The sequence below is a fragment of the Hippoglossus stenolepis genome, chromosome 14, assembly GCF_022539355.2.
Source record: "Hippoglossus stenolepis isolate QCI-W04-F060 chromosome 14, HSTE1.2, whole genome shotgun sequence".
NCBI classification, from domain to species: domain Eukaryota; kingdom Metazoa; phylum Chordata; class Actinopteri; order Pleuronectiformes; family Pleuronectidae; genus Hippoglossus; species Hippoglossus stenolepis.
In genome coordinates, this window is record NC_061496.1 from 16,883,777 (window position 1) to 16,898,900 (window position 15,124).

At 43.8% G+C, this 15,124-nt stretch overlaps 1 protein-coding gene across 1 annotated transcript in view; it reads left to right on the top strand.

Moving 5' to 3' along the window:
• Positions 1–15,124, top strand: part of LOC124854739 (zinc finger protein GLIS1) — a 75,942-nt gene that overhangs the window by 20,265 nt on the left and 40,553 nt on the right. The window contains exons 3-4 of the mRNA XM_047343060.1: positions 9,835–10,027; positions 11,345–12,884. Coding sequence (XP_047199016.1) covers positions 9,835–10,027; positions 11,345–12,884 — 1,733 coding nt within the window. The remainder of the gene's footprint in view (positions 1–9,834; positions 10,028–11,344; positions 12,885–15,124) is intronic.

Consider the following 15,124-nt stretch of genomic DNA (forward strand, 5'->3'; position numbering starts at 1 on the left):
GGCTGTCGAGCTGGTCCAGTCCGCAGCTTTGTGCTCTGTTTGGTCTTTATAATTATGTGGCATTTCGGTTGAATTCTAGGATGTGGTTTGGCTGAGAGCGTCCTTGTAAAACTTTGTGATTAATCCTGGCACGGTAGAGATTTGTGGCTAAAAATCTTGTTATCATAGTGATTGTCAGGATCGAGTTGTGGCTACTAGTGGCTTTAAAGTGGTTTGTTGACTATGAACATTTTTGATGGAAACAAAATAGTTAGAAGCGATGCTTATTTTTGCAATAATCAAACATTGTTCCATTTTAAAGCCATTCCCAGAGGTCAGTGTGCAAACAGTGTTTTCTACCATGAGTCATTTTCTTTGGATTTCCTGGTGATTTAGTTTGTGTCTCATATCCTGAGCTCTTTTCTCTCTGATCAGATATCATCATGTGGTTATTCAGCTCTGCTGCTTTTTGAAAATCCCACTGTCACAGCTGTTAGAAATGTAAGTGCATGACTCCTGGATTATTGAATACTGACGAGTGTTTAGACCAGAAAATAGGCCCCATTAACTGGGAAAGCTATGACTCAAACTTAATGTCTAATGGAAATTGCTAAACATTTATCTTGAAAAAAGGGAAAATGATACATCAAACCCTTTTAGCTTTGGAAGTATTTATAAATATAAAAATGTTAACACATTTTCACAATAATAAAACCTCTATATCAATGAAAAAGGGGCATTTAACAATGTTTCTTCCGTTATATCTACAATATTAGTCACAATAGATCATGTCTGCAGTGCGGAAAATCATCCAGAAATAAAGCTGATAGTGAGTTGTATTTGTAACCATTGGAAAATTATAACCTGTGCTTTTAAAACAGTCTGGACCTCTGTTACCTGCAGGTCTTCAAGTCAGACCAAACTTTTTCTAGTCTCTTCACCTGTCGGAGGTGTGCTGGAAGCCATCACCAGTGACAAGGTGCTACCACCAGGTGGTGACATGCACAAGTGAAAAGTTGTAATTATGTTAATGAGGAGGGACAACACAGGAGATGATTGGCCGTGACTGTCGGTAGGAAGTTGTGGGATGCTATCAGGGGTGAGCACAGCCAATCAGTGCATCTTCCTTTGTAGGAGACAGTGGGAGATCTAATTTTGTATGAGTGTGAGAGAGAGAGAGAGAGAGAGAGAGAGAGAGAGAGAGAGAGAGAGAGAGAGAGTGTGTGTGTGTGTGTGTGTCTGAGCGTGCATGTGCAGTGACATAAACCCACAACATTCTCTCCTGTGTTTGGTTTTCGACTCCTTGCATCCCCTCATTAATCCGTGTGGTAAAGTGGCTGCTCTCTGAGACTTCGCCTGGCACCGAGCCTGGCACAGGGATGTGGGGGTGGGTGGGGTAGGTGAGTGGGGGGTTTGAGGGGCTGTTGACTGCCAACTATTTGTTTGTGTTCATGACTGCGGTTAGCACTGCTCCATTTGAAGAGCCTGGTATTATGAGGCCGTCTGCTTCCCACAACATGTGTCCTCTCCTCTAAAAGGCAGGAGGGCTAATCATTTGCTGCATTCATCAGTGTGACTTCAAACTGAGTGTCACCACTAAGTAACAACAACTAGTCACACTGCTGAGCTCGTAGCTTCTTTTCCAGTTGTTATATATTCATAATTTCCATCCACCCATTATCTGTAACAGTTCTCATTTGAGGGTCACGGCGGAGCTTGAGCCAATCCCAGATGCCATTGGGTGACAGGCAGGTTACACCCTGGACAGGTCACCATCACAGGGCCAACATACAGAGACACACAACCACTCACAATCACATTCACACCGACCTGCAATTTAGAGTTCCCAATTAACTTCACCCCAATCTGCATGTCGCTGGACTGTGGAAGGAAACCGGAGTACCCGGAAAAAATCCACATAAACACACACAAACTCCATGCAGAAAGGTTCCGCTCTGCACCGGGATTTGAACCTTCTCATTGTGAGGCGACAGTGCCAATCACTGCACCACCGCCCAACTAATAATTTATAGCTTTTACCATGATGCAGCTGGAGTCAGATATTTCTGTTCTGTGCCCAAACATTTAAGGCTTGCAGCTGAATGCCTCTGGAGCCGTATGAGTCCGTCTTATTCACTCCACGGCTTCTTTTTTTTTCTTTCTTATGTCTTTTTATTCAACTTCATAACAGCTAATCTGAGGTTATTGTGTGACCGAGCTGGCCATGAGAAAACAGCGAGGAACAAAGATACCTGGTCGAGAGTGGCTAAAATCAGCCAGAACAAATTGATTTTATCCTCATGAAAGTTCTCATGTCTGCTGGTACTGGTAATCCTGCTATGAAAACACTGACATTTCTGTGCTCCAGCAGTAATTTAATAGAGTTTTTTTTCTTCTTCTTCTCCGTCTTCTTCCCCTTGCAACGCACCTGCTTTAAGAGGAGCTTTCTCCCTAGACGTTGTTATTTTTCATTTACTTATGCCCCCAGGTTTTTCAATCATACATCCATTACTAAGCAAACAAATAAGTTCCGGGCCTATGCCGCAGACACAAATATAGACATGAGTTATGAGATTCAGGGAAGCTGGGAAAGGCTTTGGACCCTAATACACAACATCTGCACAGGACAAGATGCACAACCAGAGCGTCCCACTACAAAGTCCTGCAGCCGGCTGTTGCACACTTGTATGTGTTGACCTGTCTAATGTGAAAACAGAGAGGGAAAAGGTGGAGGGGGAGCATGGCAGGTGGGGGTGTTGGGGCCGACAGGAATAAAATGATCATTATTAACTGTTTAAGTGCTGAATGTTATGATTTATGGAGCCAAAGTGGGGCCAGTTGAGGTGTCAGGTTGGATTTCCAGAGGCATCTGTCTTGCGGTTTTGGCAGCTTGTTGTGCCTTGGGTTCAGATGTTTGCATCACACTCCTGACAACCCAACCACCCCCCCCCCCCCACCCCCCAAATAGCATCCTCTCGCTCCTTTAAGTACAGTACACCTCCGATCACCTCCCCCCTTCTTTCCCTCTCCTTAAACCATCTATCCATCCTCACATCTGCTTTTCATTGAGGCCTGCATGTCTCCGAAGACTTGAACGCATTAAACGCTGGCACAAGCACGGTCTCACTCTGGCACTTAACGCAACGCTTAGGTGACTTAAAAGGGAGAGGCGAGAATTATAGAAAATGAAGTGTCACCGAAATAAAGAATCGCCCCAGATTACCACCAATTACAGTTAATAATGGTGTCCAGACCATCTGCTGATCAGATGGAGGAGTGTAAGAGAAATAATGATACCGGAGAGAGAGAGAGAGAGAGAGAGAGAGAGAGAGAGAGAGAGAGAGAGAGAGAGAGAGAGAGGGAGAAGGAGAGAGATTCATTGAGGGAGACAGCGACATAGACTTTCAACTATGTGATGATGTGGTTTGATCTTTTCGGTGCTGTATGGGCTGGAATGCTTTGTACGGTATGGTAGTCATAACTGCGTATCTTGGAATAATAGCCATGTTGTTTCAGAGGGGTTAAGTTCTGCTAGATTGGAGACATGTGTCTGCTCCGCTTTATTAGTCATTTATTAGTCACTGAGGTCAGGGGAGAGTTTTTTAGCCAAGGCACAACGTTGCTGAACTCGAACACGACTCTTGATCATCAGCCCCAGAGGCAGCTCGAGTAGGTGTACGATTACGGCGCGATCATAGCTGACCGTGATCCCCGATGAGAAATTCATCCAGCATGTGAAGCGTGTTCAACAATCAATGTAATCACCATCACAGTGACCGCAAGCCTTCCAATAAGGAGTGAGTCGTGCCCTAATTATCAGAAATATCGAGTCTGCGTTCACTCACCGTTCCTGTCTATTGTCTTATTGTCTTATTTTACTGCCTCCATGGTCACAGTGGCTGCAATAATCAGCAGGAAAAAAAGGATTAGAAAGCACTTTACACTCATGATCATGATGCATCGGAGGTTTACGGCTTTGTGCGCCGTCTTCCCAGGGGACTTTTGACAAGAAGGCAGCGTGACAAATGGATGACATCAGAGCAGACATATTGCAGGGTTATTGGAACCTTGTTTCTCTCCACAAGCTCGGCCAAAAAAATAATCATACATCTCCCAAAACAAGTTCTCGAATAACCCAATTTATCCCTTTATAATTACGCTCTTGTTTGAAGCATTAGTTTATGCATTCACGTGCAATGGAGCGTACAAACTGGCAAACTGCTTCTTTAATTTGACTTCTCCTGTACATCTTAATGAGCTCAGCTTACCGTCATCCTGCAGCAGTGCTCACCAAAGGGAGCACGCTACTTTAATAATACAGCAGAGGAGAGGAGGCAGCGGGAGCAGTAGATATCATGCGATGACATTTATGGAACAGAAGATACCACTTAGGATGTAACAGAGTATTATTAGACATCATGTTCCCTAAAAAACGACGACTTCTCTCCTACTGAGCTTCTTCCAAAAGTGATTTTTGGTGGTGTTTGGGGAGGCAGATAACAATAGCGTTCTTATTTTTGCCTGCGTCTTTGGTTGGCAATGCTGACATCAGTGGCTCCTCTGTGAGGATGAGCCAGCACATCTGTGCATGGTCTCCGTACAGAGCACAACACTTGCCCCTGGTGCTTCTGGCCCCGTCCTGCCTCTTTCTTTTCTCGGGCTTTCTCTCTGCCCCTGCGTCCCTGGTCTCACGCCCTTAACAACGTCATACGTAATTGGGTCTGAATGCTTGCAACTGTGTATATCACAGCAACATCCCACCCTGCTTGTTCTGAGATGCTTTCGACAGTTGGATGTTATACTGAACTCAGCTAAACGCGCCCTGTGGACTTTTCCTATGAACAAACTCAATGTTGTGTTTATATTCAGTGTTTCCTACCAACATGCAAAGTGTGAATCTTTGAAGTCTAACAAATGTGTTGGTTGCATTTCCCTCCTCTTGCAAAAATTATTTTAAAATAGTATTGACGGGCACATTTCTGTTTCTTTACATCTTACCATTAATAGTGGGGTGAAGGTGGTAAGGATGTGTGCTTATCTGTGTGGATGATGCAACAGAAATGGAGACGCAAATGTAGAAAGTCAGAAAGTCCACAGGGGCTCTATTAATTATTGTTAATCATATCAGTGGAGCACTCGCTCATAGTTTCTCATTCATTCACTCATTAACTTGTCTTTCTATACATGTGAGGACTCACACTGCCCGAATGTATACCTTTTTCATATCAAGGGCTCTTTGAGTTTTTATAACATCCTTTGCAGACCTAAATTATTACATTTTAATACTTGTTTTTGAGGCTCTGTCCTTGTTTGTTGTCGTGGTTACAAACTTTTTACCTCCACCAAGGATGTTGTGTTTTTGCCCATCTTTAGGTTTGTTTGTTAGCAGGATTATGCGAAAACTACCCAATGGCTTTCCACAAAACCTTGTGAAAGGATGGGCCAAGAAAGAATCTGTAAACTTTTTGGAAAGCATGTTAAGGGGACTGATATCTATGAGTGTGTGAAGTTTGGTGCAGCATGATTGAATTTTAGGGGACTGTTGGGCCTTGGTGACTGTATGAGTGTTATAGTTGTACATGTGGAAGGTGCAACACAAATAAACTTGATTTACTTATTTGAACACCTGGTTTTAGTCAAACCAACCTGCACAAACAAATCCTCACATTTGATAGGGCCATGCATGACTTACAAAGACCCTGATTCCTCCCTTGTATCAAACTCTGCATGTGATCCCACACAGAGAAATGGCGAGTTGGGCGGTATTTGTCTCTCTCTCCTCTTGTCGCTGCTGCTGGATGTTTTGCGTTTCACCTCAGTCCCTGATGCTCTCTTTGGCTTCCACCTCCTGATCAAACCATGACTGTTGAAATGTTGAAATGTTGAGCACAGAATTACCATGGCACATTCAGTATAAACTGAATTTACTGTTGGGTCCCATCCAAACCACCATATGTTGAGGAGCCTTGTTTCTCCAACCAGAGCGTGACTGATTCTGTTAATGTAGTAATGCTCTAAATCAGTGGAGTGCTAACTCTCTGCAGCAAGGGGATGACGACCTTTAACACTCATTTAACACTCTGATTCGAACGTCCCGGAGACATTCAGGAGGTGTCTCTGATGGAGACGCTTTAGTGCACCTGAGCTTTCGCAACACAATGCAAATTGTCACGCAAACTCCTCGACGCAGCTCAAGCACATGTGAAAGTCAGATGCTGGCAGGAGGTTAAAAATCCAGATGTATTTGTAATTTTGCCTGAAAGAACATAACAAGAAAAAAAAACATTACAAACAAATGGGACCATGTGTAACGATGTAGCTGCTGTAGGTCGTTTCACATGGTCCCTCCAAATAGCAGCAAGAGCTAGTCCATCTATTCTGTTTCTGGTTTGTTACTGAGGAGATCAAATGGAATTGTGTTTAAAGTATATAATAGTTCTAATTTATATTTTTATGTTAAAGGAAATCACAGGACACTGTGTGAAAGACAGAAGTATGCGCAACTAGCTTGTGAACTAAGTGGTGCATTAAACAGTTCAACAGCCACATATTCTCCATAAAAAAGTGGATGACCAGCAGAGGGCAACTCCACTTGTTCCAAAGTGTCAGTTTCTATTGAGGTCTATAAGAAAATGACCCTACGTCTCCATAGATTTCTAATGTCAGTAAACATTTTCTCTGGTTTTCTCTCTTCTTCAATAGACATCTTCAATACACCATGATGTTTTGTAAAAAAGACAACAAAGCACGGAATGCATGGAAACTGTATGATTGACAGCTACTACCATCCAATTGATGCCAGTTGCCCCCCCCCCCACATTCCTCCAAAAATGGTTACTTCTGGTCTCAAAAAGCCAAGATGGCACTGGACATAATGCCAAATGGAACTCCTTTAAAACAGCAATTCACAAACCAGTGGGAGGCATCAGGGTAGGTTGCCGCTTCAGGGACACAAGCACATCTCCAAATCAATGCTAAATGGTGCTATGTTTCTTTTGGAAGTGTAAATAAGCAAATGAACTGAAGTGAGCAGAAAATCAGATGTTGCAGGATTGTATAAACGTAGTTTAAACCAAGAGCATGGCGGTCACACCTACAAACTTACTCATGGCCCATTAATCCAAATCCATTCTCCCCTCGTCTCATGTTCATGCTTATTAGAAATAGCAATGATACAAGGGAAGGATAGTTGGGATTTACTTCAAAATGTTTAATACTGGTGCTGATACAATCTTACTTCTATCGTACATACTTCTAACATATTTCAGGAAAATAAGTAGGTTTTTTTTCTACAAACCCTTTTTAACTTGACAAAAGAAGTAACATTTTCTCAGTTTAATGTTGTCTAAACAAGCAGTTGCATGTGGAAGACATTTCCCTGCAATAAAAACAGTCTAAAACTTGGCAAAAGACACACTAGAAACATCTTAAGTCTGAACAGGTGTTTGCTACCAGCTTTCAGTAGCTGACAGTTTTTTCAATTGGTTCTTTGGGCTTATTTTGGACCTCAGTACTAAAAAACTATTGAGATTCGATTGCCAGCTCTAACATCAGGTGAATAGTGTTTTGTAAAAGACAAGATCGGTGGAGCCCCCGTTTCACAGCAGTGAAGACATGTTTAACTGGTTACTTAAAAAAAGAAAAATCATTCTGAAAAACAATGGTGGCTTTATCAGCGAGTTTTAGTAGAACAGTTTACAGACAGAGAATCATTGTGTGGCATCATCTCTGGCTTCTTTAACTCATTTGCATGATGAACCTTTCTTGGCGTCCTGCACTGTGGAACACAGCACTGAGCTTTGAAAGAGCCTATGTGTTTTATATGCTGGTGACTCTGATATGAGTGTGAGAGGGAGCATGTGCATCCATTCGAGGCTTCGTTGACCAACTGCCAGTCCAACCAGAGCTTCATGACAATGTTTTTATTTAGTTGTTTGTGCGTTTTGTGTGCACACGCGTTAAGTTTTAATTAAGAGATCCCTGACGTTGTTCGTCATCTTCGTGTCACTAGTGGCCATCTTGACTGAGTTACCCCTGACTCGAGGCAGGGAAGCACTTGGCTTCACGTCAGCGGGCCTTGAAACTTTCATACAGAAACACAGTTGTATATGCTAATTGGGGGGGGACGCTCAGCCAACAAAAAAAAAGGAGAATTCGATAAACACAATGGTTTGTGTTGCTTGAAAACAGACCAGAGTTAAAAGACATCTTGTCTTTTGTTAGCAGCTCTGAGTGAAACCAGCGTCGTCCCCTGGCTATACGAGGCTGTTTGCGTAGCTCGCTTCGCCTTCTCTCTGCTTCTTTGTGTTTCCGCTGTGACCCGCGACAAGACAAATGCTGTGGAGACTGTGGACACATCAGCTGCAGGAGGGATATGTAAATAGATGTTCCTCATGACATGGCTCACAAAGTTCCCCTGTTTTCTCTCGTCTTTTGTTCACTCTTGTAACCTTTTTCCCATATTCCCAAACACTTCCTGCTTGTCCTGTTTACTCTCCCTCTCCATCTGTTACTCATGTTGTAATCTCTTTCTCCTTTGTTAATCTTTTTTTTTTCTCTTTTCTTTTTCATCTGTTGCCCAAATCCCGATATTTGCTGAACGTTTTTCTGCCTATTTTCACATCTCACTCCCCAGTACCTTTCTGTGTTCTCCCTCACATGCATTGTGAGTTTATTAATAATAGCTCATTGTGTGTGATAACATTGGCAATAACATCGTTAGGGGATAATTGAATTTGAGAAATTGAGTTAGGAAAAGTTGGAACAGGGGCGCGTGGCCACCTACACATGAGTGTGTGGGGATATCTCCTTTCCCCTTCACAATTATTTCCTCATACAGTCCTCCCTCCCTCCGCTAACACTCTTCACTATTGTTCCTATTTTTATTATATTTTTGCTCATATTCATAAAACCTCTATTTCCTAATATTCAAGTTGGAAGGATAAAACATCTGATAAAAATAAAAGTTTCAAAACAGGCTCAGTTGTGCAGGCTTGTGCCTAAGGAATAAAACACAATAAAATAAGTGTTCACCGAGAATAAATCCCTTCACCACAGTCACTTTTGGTTTTTACATGGACGGAAATCCACATTAATCCACTTACTGAAGAATTGTTTTGGATGAGAGATGAAACATCTTCAGGAATCTTCTTCTTCTCGACTCTGCTACTAGATTAAATCATAGTGTTTTCACCCACAATTTAATTGTTATTATTTTCCCATAAATTGATGAATCACTAATAAAATAACAGTTGAATCTAATGAATTAATGAGGTCACTGTTTTCCCAAAAGGCTTGCTTGCATAAAAGTTGAGGAACTGATGGTAAATTCTAAGAGGATCTGTAATTTAATTATTTGATTAATATTAAAACGTTGCGCTCTGACTGGCTGGACCTTGCGGACATATTCATTTGGATTTGTTTATTTTTCCACACATGGATATTTTTTTTCCTCAACTTCTCCTGCAATAATATTTGGCAATAAGTCTCTCCTGTGGTATTTTTACTGTCACCAGGCGGACTTTGCCAAAGAGCTCTTCATATATCACTGGATCCTGCAGCTGTGGCAGCCAACAATTATTCCTCGAGAGAATATTTATAATCTAATAGGATTTCAACATGTCACTGATGGCGAGGATCCCATTGTAAAACTGATTACTCTTCCAATGCTGTCAGTAGGAAACTGAGTTGCTGATCCAGCGTTTAGTTTCAGTGACACTGGGTCACAGCTCTGTGAACTAAAACAAAACCTACATATCAAGGATGTACTAGTATCCTTGTGTAAGAAAACTGTGTAAAATATATGTAAATAGCCAACTGAAGTGCAGGTTATTAACATTATCCCTCCTTTTCCAGTGAATGGTGCCTATTGCTCGGAGAAAGATGTAGACGCTGAGCTGGGTGACGCTGTGGACACCCTGATGCGATGTGGGCAGAGCCTGCCACTATCGGCGGGGGGTCATTCAGGGGGGCTATACCCCCAGAGCCTCCACTGTGACAGACCTACCCCCGACCTCCTCCTGCAGGACGGCCCTCACCAGGACGCCAGGTAAACTGTCACTGTTATTCCTGTTTTAGAATCATTTTGTTCCTGTTCCAGTTTTGAATGTTTCCTGTTTGGTATAGTATTACTAACAATATGCAGGTGCAATGTGTTTTTCATTAGCTGTGCTATTGTGGAATCAGATGCGCATGTATATGACCTGAAAGCTCTACCCCGTCTCCATAAAACACACCGGAGGGGTCCAAAGTACAGCATTTATGTTGCACTAATCTGATTCTTCTGTTGTGCAATGCTCGACTACTGTTGGTCAAGTCAGGAAGAGTTTCCAGTGGATTTATATGTCGTGGGGTTTGTCCCTCGTCTTTCTCCTTCTCTTTTTATTCCCTCTATCCTCAGTCATTCGACCCAGAGTGCAACTGGACAGATGTTGACTCCCCGCATATTGTTTCTTGATATTTTCCCCATAGCCAAACAGGAAATGGTATTCCTGAATAGACGGAGAGTGAGGAGGGGAGGTGGGTTCAAGTCTTTATTAACAGCAATGACAAAGTCTGCCTGTGGCTTTCTCCAAATCCAAGCTAGCGTTAGCTCCGCTTTTTCCCCCCAGCGTGCTGAGGGGAAGGGACAAAGACGATTCCTTCATGAGACAGGCTGCAGAAAAAGAGAGCTCTTCTCACATCACTCAGGGGCTTTGGACAAAATCCATAATGAGCCAACTGACAGGAATGATTATGTAGGAGATCACAGCAACGCATGGAGAAACCCGACCTGGGGTCCCCATTCAGCAGGGAAAAGATTCCCACCATAATACACAGTATTGTAAACGCTGACCCTTCATAGACTGCAATTATGCCACCAAAACAGGTGACTCCCTATTTATCCCCGATGTTGGGTTGGGTTTAACCCCTTTGTGTCATCAAAGCCCATCAGATGGACACACTAGCCAGTGGCCTCTCTGTCTCAGTCGCCATCCCTCCCCACCCCCGCTCTATTCTTAGTTATAAATACCCATTCATATCGTCTCACTACGAGAAGATCCTGTTTCATTTATTCATAAAAGCACTTTGGGTCACCAGCAGTGGATGTTACCTGATGTCCAACATCACCTTAATTCATAACAAGGCCAGCACAGTGTTAATGTTCGTTCCATAAGGTCCATTACAGTGAATGAAATGTTTTAGGCCAGTGGGACTAATTTGAGATGACATGGTTTTTATATAAACTGAGAGAAATATTTTAGGAGGAAGCAGAAGGCAAAATTCTGACATTGCTGCTGGTGGGAAGGATGACCAATCTGCATCTGTCATCAGCCTACGAGCTAATAGCGCTCATATTCCTCTCTGTGTGTTTTTCTCATTACAGATCCTCCTCTGCCTTCCAGACGACCCTGTCAGGGGCCTCACCTGGCCTCGGCTGCGGCAGTGCCAGTGCGACTCGCTCCTCTCTCCCTTACATAATCAAACAGGAGAACTCAATGGGCTATAAAATCTCCAGCACAGGGTCGAGAGTCAATAGCACGTCTCAGGCCTTGTTTCAAAACTGTAGAGTAGGACAAGGTTTGGGGGTGCCAAGGGACGTGACAGTTGGAGCTCCGCATGTTAGCAACAACGGTAGCGGCATATGTGTAGCAGGCGGTGTTGGTGGGGCTGCGTCAAGAGACGCAGTTCAATCGTTTAATAATGAAGATGGCTCCTCCCCGCTGGCTTTGTCTCCAACTGGCTCCCGTCATTCAGCGCGGCTGCTCAGTGCGAACAGTCTGAAGAGACACTGCCTATCCCTGGCCGCGCACTCTACCGCTGCTGCTGGCACGGGCAGTGTTGCCGCCACTAGTTCCCCATCAGGTTCTGGCGCTGATTCCGAGGAGATCAATATCACCGCCATCATCTGCTCCTCCTCCCAGATGTCGATGGTGGCCTGCATCAACGGGTTACGTACTAACCTTTCACCCAGCCACACCAGAAGTGCCGGCTTCTCCTCCTCTTCCTCCTCCTCTTCTACGTCCCCACCCTCTAACTCCTGCTCACAGGAAGCCCTCCAGAGGCCCCCACCTCGAGGCAGCCCCCAGCAACCCACGGTACAGGAGAGCTGTCATCTGTCATCACCTGCCACCTGCCTGCTGTCCCTTTCGGCCTCCTCCTCCACATCCTCCTCTTCGGTGTCATCAGAGGAGCCTGAGCAGGGCCAGGGGCTAAGCCAGGGGCTGTGTGAGGAGCCGGGCTCCATGCTGCAGGGGCGTGGGGCTGGAGGAGCAGCCGGGGGAGGCGTGGGAGGCTCGGACGGGCTTGGGCTACTGATGAGTGGGGCCCTGATGTCTGGGACATTGCATTCAGGGCCTGAAGCTGGGGTCCTCTTGGACGGAGGCCAACGATCGGGGGCTGCCCTCAAACAGGAGCCCCTCGATGATTTCTCTCCAAGTGAAGACGAACTCTTTCAGCACCACTATCACCATCATTTGAGTGGTCGCAGTGGACACCTCCGTCACCCCCACCACCCCCCTCGACCTGCCATGCCTCCGCCCTACCACCTGCACCAGTACGTGGGGCCCAGCCCTGGGGGCCTGCTGCACAACCTGAGCCAGCAAACAGCATCGGCCTCATCTCTGGGACACAAACAGACCTCCGGAGGAGCTCCTGGATCTCACACAGCCGTAGAGCAGGAAGAGGCCGTTGGAGGAGTGCTGGGTGATAAGCAGGTCTGTCGCTGGATTGACTGCAGCGCTGCGTACGAGCAGCAGGAGGAGCTGGTGAGGCATATTGAGAAGGTGCACATCGACCAGCGCAAAGGTGAAGACTTCACCTGTTTCTGGGCGGGTTGCATTCGCCGCTACAAGCCCTTTAATGCGCGCTACAAGCTGCTCATTCACATGAGGGTCCACTCTGGAGAGAAACCCAACAAGTGTATGGTGAGTCATCATGAACCACTGAAATGATCCACATACCACTCACCAAACACCAGTGGTCACGTATATTCACCACACATCACATTTAGTAGTGTTGAAAATCTCCTCCTCATCAGCCATCTTGTTTTTTTTACCTCTTTTGGAAGTTTTAGGTTGTATTTATTGTTTTATTTTGAGTCTAGTTTGTCTCATAATTGCAGCCACCTGTTAAAAATGTTTGAATGAAACATTTGAGCGTACTTCACAGAGGAAAACAGTCTATGTAGATTCATTTTTCCTAAATAAGATACGTGTAGATCGCGTCCAAAAACAAGACTGGACTTGCTTCATTGCTGATTACTTTTCAACAGATGATTGTAATTCCTGTATTTTTAGCAGAAAAAAAGAATTCCAGTGAAGATGTCGAGCTGCTGTGAGAGTAGCACTACCTTGTTAGTATAAATAGATCTTGTGGTTGTATTCTTTACAGGTAAGGCTCCAATTCCACAAGTCAACACACTAATCAACGTCAAGCTGTCATTTCCCCCCACGTCCCTTAGCAAATGGAAAAAGCCCTCCAACCTTAAGAATGACTTAGTCCAAATACACAATTAGTCCACAATTTGTGTAGTGCGATCCCATGTTTATTTTCACCAGCACTCTTGTTTTTTTGAGCGGGGATTCAGATCATGAAAAGCCAACACATATGGTTAACATAACCAAACAATGCCTACACTTGATCCGCTTAAATGGGAGCTTTAAATGTTTAGCTGTCCCACAAGTATTAAGTGAATTTGCCTCATGTCCAAGCCAAACATGGGGAGAAATGTAGTAGTCTGGAGAAGGGAGCCGCAGAGGGAGCGTAGGTAACGTTCGCTATAGTCTTGCTCAATTCACGGCTTCACCCGAAAGCCCCTGTCAGAAGAGTTCCTCCTCAAGCTCGGGAACCACGTCCAAATCCTAATTACTGAAGAACTGAGTCTGCAATATTGTTGCAACACCTGTTTTATCTCAAGGGCCTTTTTTTTCCAAAGGTCAGGTTTATTTTCCTAAATAACTTGTATAACAGTGGCTTTGGAAATAAGATGCAGTGAGAATCATTTAAAAGGAAGTTGTATTTTATGACACGGTGTTGAATAAGAGATTCCGATACTTTTTAAATCTCATCTGAGCTGAACGCTGAGCAGAGCCAAAAACACAAACTCAGCTGTAGTTGTTCTCGAAACACACAGTCAGTGTGAACTGAAAGGTTTGGAGGTCATTTGCTGCCATCTTGGAGTGTGGGCAGAGAAGATAGGTTTTTAAGGCAAATGTAAAAGGCTGAGGCTCTTATTAGGATTTTACTTCAGATAGAAATCCTGCTTTTCTCAACAGAAATGTCCTTTTTACCTCTTGTTGACCATGGAGATGTGTTGATCATGAACACCTCAGCTCATTCTCTTCACATTTATCATGGGGCACTGAGATTCATTACAAATTGTCATTCTCTTACTCACCATTTTTTCAAAAGCAAATTGGTCTCCCTTATGTGTGCGTCACCTCCATCATTGGTCTGTGTTTATATTCAAAACCCTTAAAATCTCCCACCTATTTATCTTCTCTTTTAATTTGGAATCTCTGAAGTTATAATCTTTGTTCTCTGGACATATTGCACATTAATTTGTTGTTTCCAAAGTCTGGAGTAAATACGTTGAAGAAGGATAAGCTTTCGGCACCCAATGCTTGGAATAAGTTACAGATTTTTTCTGCCTCAAAACTTAAGTAACATTGAACAAAGTTTGAATATTATTAATCTATGTGTCTATGCTAGTCTCCCTTGTAAAAGAGATCTTATATCTCATGCGGGACAACCCTGGTTAAGTAAAGACTAATATACAATACATTTTTAAAAATAGTTAGACATACCATGGTAACTCTACTTAAGGTGTGTTGTATTATATATTCTCTGTTGTTGCTGCTCTTTGGAGCATTGTGCAGGTTTCTTTACTCCATTTAGTACCTTAGTTACATTTGGTTGACACATGTTTGTATGTGTATGTGTATGTGAACGTGTGTGTGTGTGTGTGTGTGTGTGTGTATGTGCATGTGTGGAGATGTTTGCCATATGTTAACACTGGAACAATTTGGCTCAGTGTGGACGAGCCGCTGGATTCTATCTGCGGACATGACGGGCTGTGAAACTCTGCTACACATCCTAACTAATCACCCTCATATCAAACACACACACACACACACACACACACACATATTCGCAGCCATGCAGC